This window comes from Pongo abelii, chromosome 6 (assembly GCF_028885655.2).
Source record: "Pongo abelii isolate AG06213 chromosome 6, NHGRI_mPonAbe1-v2.0_pri, whole genome shotgun sequence".
Taxonomy (NCBI): Eukaryota; Metazoa; Chordata; class Mammalia; order Primates; family Hominidae; genus Pongo; species Pongo abelii.
The window spans coordinates 48,977,910-48,997,920 of record NC_071991.2 but is presented as its reverse complement, the minus strand read 5'-3'; the positions used below and the strand labels follow the sequence as shown (position 1 = coordinate 48,997,920).

At 40.3% G+C, this 20,011-nt stretch overlaps 1 protein-coding gene and 1 long non-coding RNA gene across 7 annotated transcripts in view; both read left to right on the top strand.

The window, feature by feature from the left end:
• Window positions 1-9,168, top strand: part of SEPTIN7 (septin 7) — a 105,624-nt gene extending 96,456 nt beyond the window's left edge. For all 6 annotated transcript variants that reach the window (XM_063725570.1, NM_001133400.1, NM_001135363.1 and 3 more), the window contains 3 exon segments: window positions 2,129-2,264; window positions 6,939-7,078; window positions 8,118-9,168. In XM_063725570.1, coding sequence (XP_063581640.1) covers window positions 2,129-2,264; window positions 6,939-7,078; window positions 8,118-8,157 — 316 coding nt within the window. In that variant the 3' untranslated portion in view covers window positions 8,158-9,168.
• A 6,712-nt stretch (window positions 9,169-15,880) lies between these two features.
• On the top strand, window positions 15,881-18,462 carry LOC129060336 (uncharacterized). The gene is made up of 3 exons (XR_008526946.1): window positions 15,881-16,375; window positions 17,671-17,724; window positions 17,895-18,462. It is a non-coding gene; the product is annotated as an uncharacterized LOC129060336 (long non-coding RNA).
• Window positions 18,463-20,011: the final 1,549 nt, after the last annotated feature.

Sequence of the window (20,011 nt, the reverse complement as noted above, 5' to 3'; positions counted from 1 at the left end):
TTGCATGTTTTATCCGCAGTCTCTTATTTTCCCCCCTAGAGTTATTTAAATAATAATTTTGGTGGCAAAATTACTTGCTGTTTCCCAAGGATAAAGTAAGATAAACATTTTATAGATGAGTTGTATAAGTAGGAATAGATATTTCTCTCTGATTTCTAATTTAATATATTTACAATCATAATTATATTGTTGGAAGTTGCTTACATACACATATTCAGTTACTTAAGGTTAGCAATTAAAAAATTGTTTTTAGATTATTTCTTTTTTAGAGACTAAAAAAGATTTTTGGGGTGTTAGGGGACAGTGGGAATTATAGACTCTTTGAAAATCTAACAAAAGCTTTGGACCCTTTCACCGGAAGAATGCTGGCAAACACAAACACACATTTGGTATGCTGTTTCAGGGCAGTCACTGACACTGTGTGTGCTCAAGAGATCAGAGGCAACTGTATTAAAAACACCTGCCATTAATATGAGGAATATATTATTAAGAAGCATCTCAACTTTTAACAAAAAAAAAAATGATATTTACACTTGAAAATGTTTTTCAGCCGACTCCACTTTTAAAATGCAGGTTCTTGTTCTAAGTTAATATGTCTGGTTAGTTTCATTTTCAGAACTTTTGATTCATTGTTTAATTGGAAAAATATGTGTCAGGTTAGCATGTAGAAGTAAGTTTTCTTTTAGTGAAGAAATATCCTTGAGTTAAATAACATTTTATTCTAATTTTATGCAATTGCAAAAACAGATCATCTTAATTCATAGCATTATATCACATCTTTGTTCTTGCCTTTTTGTTAAGAAAAACTGGTAGCCAATATTCTGTCCTTTTTGTTTTGTTTCTAACATTTTCTATCTAGCTCTCTTGCCTGCTTCCCTGTTAGAAAATTGCTGTGATGGTCAGAAATATTTAGCCTAATAAGGAGAAAAGTCACCATAATAAGAGTGTGTCAAATCAAGGTTAAAATGACTAGCCTTAAAGTTATGGGTGAAATCCAAGGTCTGGTTTTTGTTTTTAAGCCATGAGTTAATTTTTTAAAAAAAATTTGGTGTATTACAATAAAATTTACCCATTTAAAATATAAAACTCAATCAGTGGTCAAAGCCTGTTTTTATGGAGGCAAAACAAGCATGCTTTATTAACAAAGTCAAAGGACCTATCTCTTTAGTATGTCCCAGGGTATTGAATAATTTTCAGAGATTCTCAAAGCAAAGAGCCCACTTTCTGCTCCTGGGCTGAAAGCACTAGGTACTTTGGCATTCTCTTGTGTCTCTGTGTAAGTATATTAGCCTTAACATAAAGCCCACCTGTAAATATATCTCAGTGTGAAAATTTTGAACACAATTCGACAAAGAGATTTGAGTCCATGGACTTTAACATCAACAAAGTGAACATTTTTTTTTTTAATTTAACTGTGCTTATGTCTTTTTTTGGGCATTTAAAAATAATTATTAACAAAATATTTGCTCCTGATTATCTCTAAAGTATGTGTGTATGTTTTAAATCACTGTGAACATCTTTAAAACTTAAGACAGTAAAATATTTGAGTTAAGTAGAATGAATTTTCAAGAGCATTGAAGTTATCATAAGGGGCCTAGAAATATTCTATATGCCTAAATAGTGCTCTAGGTATTGACTAGTAGTTGTTTCCAACGTATCAGTTCAGTTACCAAAATAAATAATAATTTTTGTGTTGTTAGTAGCTGTCTTAGAAGAGATTGTAACACTAGAAATTCTGGTAAAACTAAAAATATTCTACATATGTTAACTTCATTACTCATTTTCTATTTTTCATGTTAAAATGTTTAAAGAACAAAATTAAATTATTTTCTTCTAATGTTTTATTCCGTGAATGTATTTTGGGAATTTTTTTCCCATTTTCCTTCTACAGTTTATTTGGTATGTCATCCTTAGATTTGATATGCAGTAGGTTTAGAGAACATCTTTGTTTTTTAGATTTTTTTCATAATCAAGTTTTATATATGAAATATGGAAAGAAGTTCTAGGTTATAAATATATTAATAATGACATATATAGCATCTCATTTGTTTTCATCAGCTGTTTCATAGTTCTGTATTATAATTTTTATTCACAGACATTTAATGATTACCCTTAATATTCGTGACAGGAGCCCTCTGGCACAAATGGAAGAAGAAAGAAGGGAGCATGTAGCTAAAATGAAGAAAATGGAGATGGAGATGGAGCAGGTGTTTGAGATGAAGGTCAAAGAAAAAGTTCAAAAACTGAAGGACTCTGAAGCTGAGGTAATCAGTCTAATATTCCATCTCTTAGCAGACATTGGGTTCCTTTTTTAAGTAGTATCTTCAGTAAAATTTATAGATAATATAATCTTTTTATACATATTTTTTCAAAGTTAATACCCTAGTGTAACAAAACGGAGAAATTTCTAGAAGCAAGCACTGTGTTTATAATAAAATAATATATACTTCAATTTGTAAGTGCTTGGACATAGTATATTAGGTAGGACAGTGTAATAGAATACTTACAATGAATTATTAAAGTTATAATGAACAAGTTTGAGTTGTGAAAAATAAAATTACAAACCATTCCATACAGGTGGCATAAGAACACTAAAGATGAGAATTTGGGGGTGGGTTTATGCACAAAAACTAGTGTTAGGATAATAATAATTGACCATACTTATTTGTGTATGAGTGAAAAAGAGGGAAATAACCTTTATTGAACTAAAGACATGACTGGATAAATTCCACACAATTAAAGGAGAGAAAATTAGGGAATGTGATATTTTTGTCATGTTTGGGCCTTCTTTATTTATAATGTAGTGTCAAGGTAGTTCGTAGTGTTACAACATTGGGCAGGGTAATGACAAAACATCCCAGAAGACATATCTACTGTCTTGAAACCCTTCTAGATGTTGAGTTATACATGTAGTTTCTATTAATCAAAAAGACCTTGGAGACATTTCCTTCAATAGGTGGCAAGAAAGAAAAGATGGAGAAAAAGATAAACTGAACATAAAAATCCATAGAGCAGTTAGTTTGATAGATGTCTGAGAATAGCAGGAAAAAAACTATGAGTAATTCCAAAATAACAGTGGTTTCAGTATGAAGTTTTCTCCACATAAATTTGTTATAATTAAAAATTATAAAATAGGCTGGGCATGGTGGCTCATGCCTGTAACACCAGCACTTTGGGAGGCTGAGGCATGCAGATCACTTGAGTTCAGAAGTTTGAGACTAGCCTGGCCAACATGGTGAAACCTCATCTCTATTAAAAATACAAAAATTAGCTGGATGTGGTGGTGAGTGCCTGTAATCCCAGCTACTTGGGAGGCTGAGGCTGGAGAATCGCTTGAACCTGGGAGGCAGAGGTTGCACTGAGCCGAGATCACGTCACTGCACTCCAGCCTGGGCGACAGATCAAGACTTTGCCTCAAAAAACAAACAAACAAAAAGCCCTATAAAATAATAAATTATTTCAAAATACGTGAGATGAGGTCCAGGTGTGGTGGCTCACATCTGTAATCCCAGCAGTTCGGGAGGCCCAAGAAGAAGGATTGCTTGAGTCCAGGAGTTTGAGACCAGCCTGGGCAACATGGCAAGACCCAATCTCTACAAAAAATTTTTAAAAATAGTTGGGCATGATGGCCTGCACCTATGGTCCCAACTACTCAGAAGGCTGAGGCAGGAAGATTACTTGAGCCTGGGAGATCGAGGCTGTAGTGAGCCATGATTGTGCCACTGCATCCCAGCCTGGGCAACAGAGCTAGACCTTGTCTCAAAATTATATACATATATATATATGGATGACAGTAATATAAAATACTTTTAAAACAATCTTTAATGATAAAATTTAGTAAGATCCCTGTTTTATGTGGCTTCACTAATATATTTGTATCTAAGTGTATTAAAAAGAGATTCAGATCTCTCTTGTTATATTCTTACAGTTGATCTCATTGCTTTTGTAATTACCGCATAAAATACGGAAACATTTTTTGACTAAAGGCATAACAAAAGTACTCTAATCCATTGAGTAAATAGAATGCACAGAATGAGAAAGTATTAAATAATTTCGAGGAAATGTTTTTATTCCACATCATTTCTCTTACATTATTGGGCTTCTCTTGTAATTTCTTATTAAAATCTTTCACTGTTGTTATATTTGTTGTGAGTTTAATTTAGCAGGGGTATGGAATAATTCCTCCTGGTTTGAGGCTGCTGAGCACTACAGGACTAGCATCCCTGGCACTGCCACTAAATGCTAATAGCAGTGACCTCCTATCATAGGGCAAACCAAAATGTGCATGCATACACACCCCCAATCAAGAGTCACTGTCTTAGCTATTGCTATTTTATTATAAATGAATAATTAAAGTTCTTAACATGACATTTTGGAGATTAATTTATCAGCCTGTTGTTAAATATATGCATTGAATCTCTACCTCTTCGGTAATTCATATATAATCTGAAAAATCTATATCCAAAAGGGGAAAAAAACAGGAATAATCAAGAGTCTACTACATTATCTCCACACTTAGATTCCATTGAGAATCTAAAAGTAGTTTAACTTATATTTGAGGCAGGTGTATTTTAGGACATGTTGCTAAGAGTAAATATTACAAACAAGTAATTGTGAACCTGTAGCCAAGGAACCCTTTGGGAATTTTAATGATTACTGTGAATGGTGAAGATAATTTTGAAGAACTATTCTTTGAAGGATGGAATGTTAACATTTCAAGGACCTGTGAAGAGCTCTGGGCCAAGGTTCCCACCAGATACTCTAAGCCATTAGAGAATTAGGCATGCTTATTCTAGATTCTTTGTCTTTTATGAAACCACATCTAGAGTGTATTTACCAACATCCCTGTGATAATGAGTTTGCAAATCATCATGTATATGATAAATGATATATATTATGTAGATATACATGTGAATACATAAATAGGTAAAGAAACCCTTTTAGCCTTGTTTAATACAGTCTCTCCTTAAATCCATTATGCTGGAAATACTTGTTTGGGGCACAGCTAGCAGCACAGTACATCAGCCACAGCACCAAGCATCTTTCATTTATTGTGTTGTCTAGTGCACACCACAGCCCTACAAGGTAGATATTATTGCCCATCTCTCCTTTATAAGAAGAAGGATAAATTAACTTAGTATGCCAGCATTTGAACCCAGTTAATTTTTAAGTTAAGCTAGATAGGTCCACAGTCCTGTTTTTCACAATTTCAGAATGGAAAAAACTCTGAAAACTGCAAAACCTAACATGAACTAAGTTTTAGTCCTACATATTGTGAATATTTATATATTTTACTGAAACAAATAAAAAGTAATGTGTTTGATTATACTTGTTGACCCAGATAGCCCAGGAGGTATTTTATAAATATAGTATATACTTCTTTCTAAGCGGTGTTGTCGTTTTAATAACTGAAAAATGTTGAACTTCAAAAGGCATCTGACCCCATGGGTTTCTTGAGTGAGATTGTGACCTATACCTTTATCTACATGCAGTTAACACAAAAGATAATTACTTATATGTAACATAAATTAAGTTAAAGAATGATGAACACTGTAAGCCTACCACCTGGCTTAAAAAAATAGAATGTTATCAACTCATTTGAAGACCGTACCTGTCCCCTATTGTATCCCTCTCTCTCATTCCCAGAGGTAACTACTGTTCTGACTTGTGTATATGTGACTCTCTTCATTTAAAAAAAATAACTAGAGACATTTTCTTATGTTCCTACTTTCTGACATTACTTAGTAACTTGTTTGCTGTCAGGAAGATTTCACCTCAGATTTGACTCATGTTTGCTTAAGTGTGTCTTAGGTGATTTTGTTTTGTAGAAATTGCATGAAATAATTGAAATAGGAATAAATATGAAGTCACTTCGGACTTGTAAAAAAATTGTATGCAAAATTATAATATATAATATGTATATAATATATAATATATATAATAGTTATATATTAACATTATGTTAATGTTAACTCACCAGTGTAGTAAAATCTATAACAGAACATAATTCCTGGATAACTGAAGGTTTTAAATAGTCCTTGGGTATTTGGCATAGAAGGATTTAATCTGATTTTTAAAATTTGTTGACTTTTTTTTTTTTCAGAAATGGATTGACTTGCACCTAAATGAAATTATTTATCTAATGATCTCTTGGACTTAAAGCACTTTGTTTCTGCAGTTACTTTGCATGAGTGTTTACTACCTCTCAGTCAGCATTCTTTACAGTATTAATACACAGAGGAGGAAGGACCATCTGCATTAGAATCACTGTAACTTGTTGCAAATCCACATTTCCAGACTTAACACCCAGATATTCTAATTCAATACGTCTGAGTGAGGTCCAGGATTCTATATTTTTAACAAACATCCCAGGTGATTTGCATAAAGACCAATGTCTGAGAACCACTGCTTACAGGAATCAGAGTACTTTGCTGGCATCTTTGAGCTCTTAGGGTCCTAAACTACCTGCTTTCTTTTCACTTGTCTTAGCTTTCTAAACTTGGAATTAGGAGGCTTATTCAAGTCCTGGTTCTTCCACTTTCAGCTAGCAATCTTGGGCAAGTCACTTAAATTCTGCAACTGTTTCCTCATCTGTACAATGAGAACAGTGATGTCTTCACTGCCCAGCCTCCAACATATTTGTGATTAAAGAAAAACGAGATAAGATAGTAATTTTCCATTATAAAGTACTCCACAATGTTAAGTTTGTTGCTTTTTTTTTTTTTTCCTGTTTCCCAAGATTATTGTCTTGGGTCACTGGCCTTTTGGGTGGTCCTAAATGAGGAGGAGTCCTTGACAGTGCTTTCCAGGTAGTACTCTGAATTTACAACAGGGCTATTCAAATAGTGCTCATACTCCTTATCATTAGGGTATCTGGATGAAACATACTTCTGCTTCTGATTTCTTAGTTTTGTTTTATATATTGTGCTGTGATTTAGCTCCAGCGGCGCCATGAGCAAATGAAAAAGAATTTGGAAGCACAGCACAAAGAATTGGAGGAAAAACGTCGTCAGTTTGAGGATGAGAAAGCAAACTGGGAAGCTCAACAACGTATTTTAGAACAACAGAACTCTTCGAGGTAACTAATAGCAGATTACTAAGAAATGTGTGTATTAATGTTTTAAAGAATTGTTTTCCTACTTATTTAAAAAACATTTGAATAACACTTAAAAAGTCATCACCCCTTATCATGCATTCCAAACATAATGGTTTTCATAGATAAATATTTTTATATGGATGGATACAGTCTATGTCCATTAGCAGTATTTTTTCAGTACATCTTTCATGACTTAATCTTCATAATTATGATTTAGCAACTTCATAACATTCTCCCCAGTTAACTCACCTTAATTGGATTTCTTACCTCCTCCCCTCAATTGTTGGACATAAGGGTTGTTTTCAATTTTTGGCACACAAAGGGAACATTCTTCAAAATCTATTACATATTTAGGGGTACGTTTTAACTGTGTTGAATTATGTTTTTACGATAAAATTCTTAAGACAAAATGTTAGATATTTAATTTCCAATACAGCTAATCAATTACTTTCTCTTAATTTATTCAAAATTCAATAATATTTGTACCTTGGTTTTCTTTTCCTTAATAGTTTCATTTAAAACTGAAAAGTGGCATTCCTATAAGGATTATATAGTTTATCCTCGTTACTAAACATTTTCAGATTTGACATATGTTCTGCTACACTACCCTACTGTTAACATTTTCCCCAAAGAAGAGGAAAATAGGTTTGTAAAAGCAATTGCACTTCAAAATGCAAATGACAGTGAGGGAAAAGAACACCCTGTTTGACGCCAGTTGATAACTTCTTAGTTTGTGCTGTTTCATTTGGGAAGAATTGTTCTTGTATATTAAAATGGGGTTTTGCCATATTTTTTTACTGCTTATCCTGGAGTTTTGTCAAATATTTGATTGCCTAAGAAAATGCTATTATAGATTAATGTTGTCTTAGCTGTTTACGTCTAAATCTTTTAATATTTTCAATGAAAAAGTAGTATCTGAAAATCCCAACATTGTTGTAATTGGGTTAGCTGTCGTTATCATGTTGTCTATCATGTTTATAAAATGGTTATTCATCTTGTTTACTTTTCTTTCATCCTTTAGAACCTTGGAAAAGAACAAGAAGAAAGGGAAGATCTTTTAAACTCTCTATTGACCACCAGTTACATATTAGTTGCCAATATGCCAGCTTGGACATCAGTGTTTGTTGGATCCGTTTGACCAATTTGCACCAGTTTTATCCACAATGATGGATTTAACAGCATGACAAAAATTATTTTTTTTTTTGTTCTTGATGGAGATTAAGATGCCTTGAATTGTCTAGGGTGTTCTGTACTTAGAAAGTAAGAGCTCTAAGTACCTTTCCTACATTTTCTTTTTTTATTAAACAGATATCTTCAGTTTAATGCAAGAGAACATTTTACTGTTGTACAATCATGTTCTGGTGGTTTGATTGTTTACAGGATATTCCAAAATAAAAGGACTCTGGAAGATTTTCATTGAGGATAAATTGCCATAATATGATGCAAACTATGCTTCTCTATGATAATTATAATACAAAGGTTCCATTCAATGCAGCATATACAATAATGTAATTTAGTCTAACACAGTTGACCCTATTTTTTGACACTTCCATTGTTTAAAAATACACATGGAAAAAAAAAACCCCTATATGCTTACAGTGCACCTAGAGCTTTTTTATAACAACCTCTTTTTGTTTGTTTGTTTTGGATTCTTTAAATATATATTATTCTCATTTAGTGCCCTCTTAGCCAGAATCTCATTACTGCTTCATTTTTGTAATAACATTTAATTTAGATATTTTCCATATATTGGCACTGCTAAAATAGAATATAGCATCTTTCATATGGTAGGAACCAACAAGGAAACTTTCCTTTAACTCCCTTTTTACACTTTATGGTAAGTAGCAGGGGGGAAAATGCATTTATAGATCATTTCTAGGCAAAATTGTTAAGCTAATGACCAACCTGTTTCTACCTATATGCAGTCTGTTTATTTTACTAGAAATGGGAATCATGGCCTCTTGAAGAGAAAAAAGTCACCATTCTGCATTTAGCTGTATTCATATATTGCATTTCTGTATTTTTTGTTTGTATTGTAAAAAATTCACATAATAAACGATGTTGTGATGTAATAGTGTGTGGGGTCTTAGATATCCTACAGTTGATGTACAAGAGTAGAGTATGTTTGGGAAGAAACTTTTCAGCTTGAGTTTGCCTCCTCTACGATGATATCTTTTATATGCTTGTCTTATTTAGAATGCATATGTGCTGATTTTCTAATTTAAGAGATACCATATCTCTCTATTCATTTCTATCTCTCATTTGTATGCTTATTTTTCTGAGAACAATTTTTTTTTTTTTTTTTTTTCCAGACAAGGTCTTGCTTCACTGCCCAGGCTGGAGTGCAGTGGCACAAACACAACTCGACTGCAGCCTCAACCCTCTGGGCTCAAGCAGTCCTCCTGCCTCAGCCCCCTGAGTATCTGGGATTGCAGGCGTGCACCATCACGCCTGGCTAATTTTTGTATTTTTTGCAGCCTCCCAAAGTTCTGGGATTACAAGCATGAGCCGTCATGCCCGGCCTCTGAGAACAGTTTCTGACTCATTCCGGTTAGGTATACTCTCAAGTCCCTGGAAACTGAAATTTTTTTTAACTGTAAAAAGGATGGTGTCATTTCTTTTCTCAAGGTCAAGTGACATAGATTTTAACATAATGCATAATTTAAGTAAGAAATTAATGTAGCCTAGTTTATTATCTTGAAATGTTTTACCCTATTTACTTTTTTAAATTAGTGACCTAAGCAGAGGGAATAATTATAAGTCAGTAGCAGAGAGATTGTTGTTTGGGTGTTTATTTTTTTCAGTTTTTGTGTTGAGAGATTGGGTTAACACCTCTAGCCAAAAATGTTTGGTTTTAGGGAGGCTAACAACCTACTGAATTTGGAGAATGCAAAGGTAAAAAATGTATATAGACTGCCTGCCTAACTGGTTAAGTACTACTGCTTCTGGGAAATATTATTTCAAAATTCTATGTATTATAATAATAAATTTGTAAGACACATTCATTATTCTACCATCCTAATGAAAACTTTCAGAAGTCTTTCTTTATCCATGGCATGCCCAGGGTTTCACCGGAATCTGATACAGGATCTGTATAACTTTACTAGGACTTTTGATTGTTGACTTCAGGCTTAAGTATATCAGAAGGCTCTTTTTGCCATTTGACCTGTGGATTTCTGAGAGGATCATTCACAATACATGTAAAATTCAGGTAGGCCTAAGGAAAGGCCAGCCTGTAGAAAGCAAAATGGCAGTGTCTGTTCTCCACTGTTGGAGGCATTATGTAATTGAAGTATCCTGTTAGCCACTGTCTTTCTGCTAATTAAGTGGGGCTGAACAAGTAAGCACTAATAATACCAGTGAACCACTTGGGCACCTTGTGGATAGAGTTTTGCTGCCACCTAGTGGAATGGGATATCATTGCTTCCATATCACATTCACAAGCAAGTTAAGTGGACACAGTTTATTTTTGTGTAGCTCAGGTTGTAATCTTGAAAGCTGAGGAGATACCCATGCCTCTCAGACTCATGAGCTGGGTGTCACATTACCTCCTGTACATTCTGACCCACCACATCTGAATATGTTTTGTCCTCTTGGAGAAACTAGGAGTAGAAGTCAGAATATGGTAGGTAAGGGGAAAAAAGGAGAGATGGCTTGATAGCTATAAATGCATCAGGAGCGAAATGTTGACTCAGAAAGTTATCTAGATCACGGTCTCCAAACCTGATGCTGTTTCCTTACAAAAATATTTGTTGAGCATGTGTCCATAATTATATGTATTGATCAATGAAAATATGTGTCAACAAATATACTGCTACACTAATGTGAACGTTATGGAACAAAATTTGAAAGAGTGAAATAAAAAGTTTGCACTCTTTCCCCAAGCTCCAATGAATTATTACTTTGCACGTTGGAGGCCATCGATCTAGGCAGTATGTGGATAGTTAATAGTTATTGTTGAATCACCAAGGAAGGTCCTAGTGAAGACTGCTGTGGTGTCCTACTTGATTTGAGAGGAAAATTTGCCACACCAGTAAATTGAAGTCCTTTCTAATAATAAGCTTGCAAATGTAAGCCCTTGTACTTCATCCAGAATTTTACCTGCCCCTTTTGTAATAACAACTTCCCACAACTGTCCTGTTCCAGATGGTAACCTAAGTAGTTACATGTGTTATTTAATCCTTAGTGATAACAATTGGATAAGTTATCTATTAAGGTAACTTACCAATACATTATCTAATAAATGAATAAACATCTTAAACCCTGTTTCCTCATCTGCAAAAGGATGAGGAAACTGAGGGTTTAAGATGTTTAGTAGCTTATTCAATAGGTGGTAACTGGCAGAACAAGAGTTTGAACTGGTCTTAGTTACACCAGGGCCTGTGCTTAAATCTCATGCCTTGCAAGTAGCTGGTCTGCTACACTGCCACATTTCTGAAGCATGATCTTCTACAGAGTTGTTAGCACAGAGCAGATGCTCCCTGATTAAGAGGGGCAGCTGGCCACCAGGCAGCCTGGAGAAGCAGAAAGCACCAGACACGCTAATTGTCTCAGTTTAGACCCCAACTCTGTGAATTGGGCATGTAACTTCTATGAATGTTTCCTCAGCTATAAAACGGGCCCCATGCCTTCCTTGCTGGTTTGGAGTGAGGATTACATTGTGACTGCACACGTTAAGGTGTCCAGACCTCGAGAATGTGACAATCTGCTGGGGTCATGACAGACCAAAAAGTATTATTTCTTAGTTTTAGTGACGGTTTATTTTTAGGAAATGTGCATGGTGCCATGGTAAGTCTCTGGATCTGCTTCTTTGTGCACAGAGATAGTCTTTTGGAGTTACTTCCGTGGAAATAAGGTAATTTTGGTCAAAAGAGGAAAGGTGTTAGTAATTGGAGTTATAAAATACATCATTCTTTGTAAGTAATGCCGAGATGGTTTATCAGAGTCTCTCATCTTTAATGAAAACTTCTGCTGCTTTTCAAGCAAACTTGGTTCCCATAATTTGGGATTCATCCACAGAATGTTCAAAGTTTAGTGTCAGCCATTTTCAGCAGAAAATAGAGGCTGACAATTTCCTGTGTTCTAAACTTTAGAAGACTTTGAAAGCTTCATGGGAAGAATGACTAGTCTTGGCCTGAACATTTGCCCCATGGGGTGCTGGACCCAGCCAAGCAGCCTTGTATTGGCAAAGGAGGGCCAAGTGAAAGGAGACCTTGTTCTGTGCCAGGCTCTCAAAGGGTAGCCTGAAACCCTATTGGCCACACAGAACCTCTTTTAGATGCTGTTTGTGGACCTGCCGAAATCTAATGCCACTCAGGCTTTCTGAAACTGTGTGGGGGTGGAAAGAGGCAGTAGCTGACACCTCTGAGAGCAGAGGTTTGTGAAGATGTGGCATAGATGAGGAGGCTAGCAGAGGGGGGATAGTCAGACACTACCAACAAACTTCCTTTTTGTTCTCTTTGTTCTCTCTTCGAGGTGGGCCACCCTGCTTAGCTCCCTTTTGTCCAAGTGTGTTGCAAGGGAGCAGCATTTCACCCGGAGATTTGCATGTAAGTAGAGCACAGATTCCCCTGGGTGAGGGGCTGGCTGTCACCCAAGTATGGGGATACCAAACTAACTTGTTCTGGCAAAGGCATACAACTTTTTTACCCCTCATTTAATTCTGTTGTCTCTGAATTTTTAATGATCTCTTTCATATTTAAATGTACGCTGTACTCTAGTGTAGCACAGAAAAGTTCCCTGTGTCTTGGATAAGCCAGTAGTTTTAAGCAACTTGGCAAATGGTGAGTGAAGCAATGAGCACCCTGGTATGGCCCCTGGTGTTAATGTGAGCTGTTTTCCCTGTGTTTCAGAAGTCAGGGAATATATCAGTGGGACGTAGTGGGAGCTGTCCAATTTTTTTTTCCATAGGGATAAATCTCAATGTGATTATACAAATCTCTGGCTTACCCTGATAAAGTTAAAAAACAAAACTAAATGTTGTATTCAATATTTTGGGAACACAGTTCTCTCACCCAGACACAAATGAAATATTCCCTTAGACCTTTGTATTGCTGGGCAGAGGTGCCAGGAACTCAAATTGACATTTGCTCAAATCTCCATCTCATTAATGCCTAATTAGACCCCATCCCTAAGAGTCAGGTGCTTTGGAAGATGGAATGGAAACCACTGATAAAAATCCACTTTCTGTAGTCTCCATTCAGGTATGATTGGCCTGATGATAGCTCATGTCCTGAAAAGGAGATAGGTTTTTTTCACCAACTTGTCAGAACTGATGAACTCATCCCACCAAATGCAAATGTTTTAGACAGTATTCAAACTGGGAAAAATACGTGCCTATTAAGGGAGAGATAACTCACTTTGAAGTCTAAGGGAAGGAAACAAAATTGGAAAAGTGCAGCAACAAGTGTTTGTGGAGTACTTGCTGTGTGCCAAATACAGAGCATTCACATAGATTCTGAACTAGAGTTCCTGAAAAGGCTATGACATGGACATTTCCACCTCTTTATAAAAACAAGCAAGCTAAAATATCACGATGTGATTCTGTAACATTTGTATTTGTTATCCATTGTTCCACAATAAATGCCCCTCAATCCTGGCAACAAAATTTAAGCCACAACAATCTGTAATAGTAACATTCGTTATCTTAGTTTCTGCAGGTTAGGAATTAAGCAGTTTAGCTGGGTGGTCTGGTAGGGTGCCTTGCAGTAAAGATGTTGGCTGAGGCTACAGTCAACTGTGGGCTTCAATGGAGCTGGGGGATCTGCTTCCACGATGGCTCACTGACATCACTGGCAAGTTGACGTTAAGAGGCCTCAGCCCCTTGCCACATGGACCTCTCCACAGGGCTGCTTGAGTGGCCTTGTGACATGGTGGCTGGCTTTCTCCCAGAGCAAGTAATCCAAGAGAGAGCAAGGCATAAGCCATATGGCTTTTATGACCCAGCTCTGAGAGTCACACACATAATTTCCCAATATGCTATTGCTAATGCAGCTTAGTCCTGTTCAATGCGTGAAGGGGCTGTACAAGAGCGGGCGTACTAAAGGTGGCTGCCACAGTATTTTATTCATTTTCTGGGTAATAGACATCTGTTCATTTTTACAAATTGCTACAGTGAATATTTCTACATACATCTTGCCTAAATATGCAAGTGTTTCTATAGGCTTCTGTACCAACATGAACAAAGCCAGCAAATATATCATTTTTAGGTTCATAAGCCTCTGTATAGGTTTCCAGGATGCATCATGCAGAATGTTTTATTTCCCTGCCTCTTCCCCACTCAGACCAGATCTCTCTAAAGACCACCTTACATCCCTTATAGTCTCTTGACCAGAGAAGGGGATGGGATCTCTCCCTCTGCCTTAGAGTTTGGAAGTCTCAGGGAAGAACTTTGACAGTCCCAGTAAGGAGGGTTGTACAGATGTGGTCACTGAGAACCACTGTGAGCCACACATTACCTCTGATATCCTGCAAATCTGCCTTGCCCCTAGGGACTGGATAAATGAGGTGCCAGTTCTGCAGCCCACCTGGGCCTTTGAATCAGACTCACCCATACCTCATGTACTAGCTCCAGGCATAACAAGTGGGCCATCCTGGGGCTTTGGATATGTTGCTGTCATCCCATACTCCTCTTCCCCACACGCAGGCAGGCCATCATGAGACTCCAGGTCTTTCCATCCCTCCTTGCTGCCCATCCTGGATGTAGGTTTACAATGGCCCCTACTCCATGGGCCATGCATGCAAACCCTATATCCCAGGACGCGCTCCCCCTCATCCCAGTGCTGGCTTCCTGCTGGTACCCCCAACAAATTGCCAAATGCCCCTTCCCCGGACTTTTGACTTCATATTTTGGCATAATTTCAGACAATTTATGAAAAGGTTGCTAAAACACTTATTGGTCTGAACTATTTTTGAGTCATTTGCAGCCTTGATGCCCCTTATACTAAATATTTGTGTGTATTTCCTAGAAACTCTCCTGTAATAACAGTAAACAATGACCAAAATGTGATGAAATTTAGTGAACTTTTAATAAGACTTAAAAACATGTATAGAGCTCTTAACTACCTTATCTTTAAGTATGTATTCATATTTATATACTTTGCATTTTGTATTAAGTTCAAAGCCCGCAGTTCAGGCTGTTGTGCTTGCATGTTCCTTCAAATGAATTCAAAGGGGGGTCACCTCAGTGTCCCTGGGCCTGGCCCCCTTTGGTGCCAATAGATCCTTGGGTTGACTGGATGGAATCAGCTGCAGGATTGCCACGTGTTTGGGGTTCAGGCTCCCAGTTCACTTCTCCCTCCATACTGTGGGGCAGCCTTATTCTTTTCCATCCCTCCCTCCTTCCCTGAGCTCCAGGACATTGAGAGCATGGGTGCAAGTGCCCGCTCTGCATCAGACACGCGCGTGCACGATGCTCCTGCCCTCCAGGACCGCGCGGCCTCAGAAAAACGGCATGAAGCATTCTGAGAGGGACCCTTCTTAGCGCAGGGTCACAGTCTGCAGAAAATCAGGTGTGGTCAAAATCAGTGTTCCCTTCTGAGGACCCATTAAAGACCCAAAGCTTCAGGCTTCCGTCCCCACGTCCAAAGCGGCGCTGGACCCCGGCCTGGGCTCTAAGTGTCACCCGCCCCAGCTGAGACTTGCGCTGGCCGCCTCCGGGTGGACTCCAGGATACCGGAGACTGAGGAGCCGCGCCCGGGCCTGGCTGCGGTCGGCGCGGGCTCCTCCGCGCCCCCTGGCGGCCGCCGCTCCGCACCGCCCGGGGCTCCCCGTGCGTGTAGCCGCCCCCTAGCCCCGCGCCTGTGGGTCCGTTCTCCGTGGGGCCTCCGGTGTCTTGGGGTCGCCGGAGGCTGAAACCCACAGGGCCACCCTCCAAGGGTCAGCAGCGGCCGAGGCCGTTGCCACAGAAAGTGGCAGCACCTCCTCGCGGGTCGCAGGGAGTGGGCTCCCCCAGGGGCTTCAGGGGCGCGACCCTGCGACCCACGCCATTCAGCAGTCGGATTTTATTTTGTTTCAGAAATACTTCAGGACCGTCTAGTCTTTTTCTCTATTTAGGGAAGAGTTTTAAGAACGTTACAAAAGAAACAGACTCCTGAAACAGAACGTTACACCCTAGCATGAAGAAAGCGTCCACAGAGTGTGCTTCCCCCAGGGGTTAAGCATAGAATCTCCGTGTGGCCCGCAGTCCTGGAAAAGTAAGGCAGGGACCCCGCGGATAGTGGGGGCAGTGCCGCACTGTTTCCCGGGGCCGCAAGCAAACTCCCGTTAACAGGCTGAACGGTAAGCAAAACGTGGGTATTCCCTGCTATGGAATGCTCTTTAGCCTTAAAAAATGTGAGTCTGATGCGTGCTGCCAGGTGGGTGAACCGGGAAAAACTTACGCTAAAAGTGAAAGAAGCCAGACACGAAAGGACAAATACTGCATGAGTTCACAATGAAATATCTAGAATAGGCACATTCACAGGGACAGAAAGTAGGTTACAGCTTACCCGGGGCTGGAGGGAGAGGAAAATAGAAAGTTATTGCTTAATAGGTACAGAGTTTCTGTTTGGGGAAATGTCATGCCTGCTACTGAATTGTAAGTTAAACATTGGTTACATGGCAAATTTTATATGATATATTGTTTCCCATAATTTAAAAAATAGTGAAAACCCATTGCGTTTACTCCTCTACCTCCCATTCACCTCTCTTAGGCCAGGGGCAATTGAATGACTTAACTGGAGTCGTGCAAATGGAAGGCACAGGATTTGAGCCCATCGCAAACCCAGCAGGACCAGTGAGGCGCAGCGTCCCTCTGAGCAGCCAGCAGGCGCCTGGGCCTGGAGGGGCTGCACCCTCACACCCCCTCACATCCCTGGGAACACCATAGGTTACTCATCAACTTCCTCATTCTTCTCCCTGTGCTTTCTTTGGCCTGGGCCTGATCTGGGCCTTAGGGTGCTGGTCCCAAGCTTCCCCAAGTCAGGGAGTGACAGGGACTCTTCTAGAATCCCATCCTGTCTGTTCCCCGCCCAGGTCAGCACAAAAAGAGGGAGACTCTGGTAGCTTCCCAGAGACCCTTCTCTCCTCCTTAGCAGGTGGGGGGCAGGAGTCAGGCCAACACGGTCCCCTCATCTCCAGGGACTTCCCCTGCTTCACTGCAGCCCCTCCCTGTGCCCTGTCCCTCTGAAAGCACAAGCTCACTCTCCTCTCCCACCACTGGTCCTCACCTATTCCTGTCCTCACCTCAGGGCCCCAGGTCCCCACGCTTGGCCTCACCTCCCCGCTCCCTAGCTGTGTGCATTGCCCAACAGGCACATCAGATGCCGCTTAGGTTGCTAAAGCTTTGGGAGGCAAAAAGCTTGAAGTTTGATACTGTTTTAGAAAAAGACATCAAATCACTTATGGGAAACCAGGATTCGTTGACCTTCATTGCACCTGTGTAGAGTTTAAGCTGGTTTTTCTTTTGAATTGGATAGGTGGGTGGTGGTGGCGCTCATCTTGCAGGGCTGACATCCCCTATGCATGTTGTTCTGGCCCTGGCCAGCTTGCATGGGGGTCAGTCCCTTCTCCAGCTTCTCACTTACTCTCACCAGGGCCTGAACATCACAGGGAGGCCAGGGCATGAGAAGAGCCAGAGAGAGGAGAAGGTGGGAGAGCCCTTCAGTCTGGAGTTTGCTGACTGTGAGATGGGGTGCAGGGCAGAGTGCAGGGCACAGATGGGAATGCTGGGGAGGGGTGGGACTGGGCCAGGGAGAAGCTAGGGTTGGCGTCAGCACAAGGGATGACAGATCACCCTAGGGGTTCCCATTTTGGGTAGTGGTCAAGGACAACAGACGGCATCAACTCCCTGATGGCTGCAGAGGGGGAAGATACAGGCCTGTCCTCAGAACATCAGCCTGACCATTGGAAGTGGAGCACTGGATTAAGAGTCCCCAGTGACCTCATCATGTCCTTGGTGGATGTGGGACCTCTCTGGAGAAAGGCAGTGTCAGCTTGGGTTTGACAGACACTCATGGAAGGACCTCCATGGGTTGTGACTGCACACACTGGGCTCACCATGCTTAATTTGACCACATGGACAGCCTTTTGGTCCCAGCTACTCAGGAGGCTGGGACAGGCGAATGGCTTGAGCCCAGCAATTCAAGTCCAGCCTGGGCAAGACCCTATCTCTCCAAAAATATAAATAAATTAATAAAAATATGTCAACACTGTCTGGTAGGTAGTCTGGTTATGGGAATGGGGGTGTGAGTGGAGGCCTTTGAGGCCCCTCCCTGTGCCCTGTCACCTTCTGTCCATTTAGAGGAGTGTGTATGTGAGGAAGATGAGGCAGAAGAAGCAAGTATGGGCCCCGACTGCCCTATCAGGTGGGAGAGCTGGGGACATAACTCCCAGTGGGCACCAGGGGGCAGTGCAGCCCCAGAATCAGGCCCTTCCCACCGGGGAGCCCTGGCGTCAGCAGCTGCAGAGGCAGTAAACTCCTGGGGCTAGATCAACGTTTTTGGATTTTAAGAAGTAAAAGACGTTTTGAGGGTCATGAACTTGGTGCAGGTCTTTGCAGTACCAGGTGGACAAACCTCATCTGGGGAAAAAATCATGAGACCAGGTTCTGCTCTCCAGCTCTGATAAGAAAAGCAAGTTTTCCCTCCTCTCTTTGCCAGTTTCTCTACTCATCAGACTGAAATGGTGTATTCCCCACCTACTGCTCAAAGATCTCTCGTGCCATTGATGTGAAACACCTTTCCCATGTTCAAGGTGGCTGGCCTAGTCATTGGCATCCCTGCGGCAAAGAAATGTACCAATGTTATGCCTTTACAAATGGATTCATAAAGAGTCTGTTTTTTTTTTTTTTTCAGGCTGGGCACAGTGGCTCAGGCCTGTAATCCCAGCACTTTGGGAGGCCAAGGCGAGAGGATCACTGAGGTCAGGAGTTTGATACCAGCCTTGCCAACATGGTGAAACCCTGTCTCTACTAAAAATACAAAAATTAGCCTGGCGTGGTGGCACGCACCTGTAATCCCAGCTACCCAGGAGGTTGAGGCACGAGAATCACTTGAACCCAGGAGGCGGAGGTTGTACTGAGCCAGGATTGTGCCATTGCATTCCAGCCTGGGTGATAGAGTGAGAGTCGGTCTTAAAAAAAAAGTCTGTTTTTTGGAATTAATTTTCCGTAGATGGAAACATGCAGCAGATGCGTGATGCTCTGGCTTCCATGGCCACAGTTGGCCCGGAACAGTCACTAGCTAGTTTGTCCTCAAAAGAAGTGAGACCCGCAGAGAGTCAAAGTCATCAAACCTGGCCTGCAGGGGACCTCAGCAGCACCTGGGAGCCTCTCAACTGCAGGGGTGCGGGACAGTCTGTGGCTATCCACTGCTGGATGTCCACTGCTAGGGCCTTCCCTTTACTAGAAGTTCCTATGGCTAAAAAGCAACAATCCCCTCAAAATGAGAGGAGGGAGAAGAAGGATATGAATTTCTGCGTGGCCAACCTGACAACATTTTCTGAAAGAGCTTGGGTCTGCCCAGTCTGAAGAAGGCAGTGAGGACAGCACAGGACAAGACAACCACAGGATGAATTCCCAGAGCCAGGTTTTGAGCACATCCCCTGGGAGGGGCAGGCAGTGCATGCTGGAATAATCCAGTGAGGCCATACTTGCTTACTGAGAGGAAGACTTTGCAGGTGGACGCGACTTTCTAATAGGGCATCAGGTTCTAAAAGTCTATTCCACCCAGATAATTTATATGAATCTCAACCATGTGCATCAGGTAGGTGCCAGTTCTCACTCGATCCTGAGACAGTTCCCTAACTTGTTTTTTTAAGAGTCAAATTTCTTATTTGGAGAACACAGATGATTGTCTCTACCTCATGGCATTGTGGTGAAGATAAAATGAGATTATATCTACCAAGCGCCTAGCAGAGCATGTAGGATGCAGTATA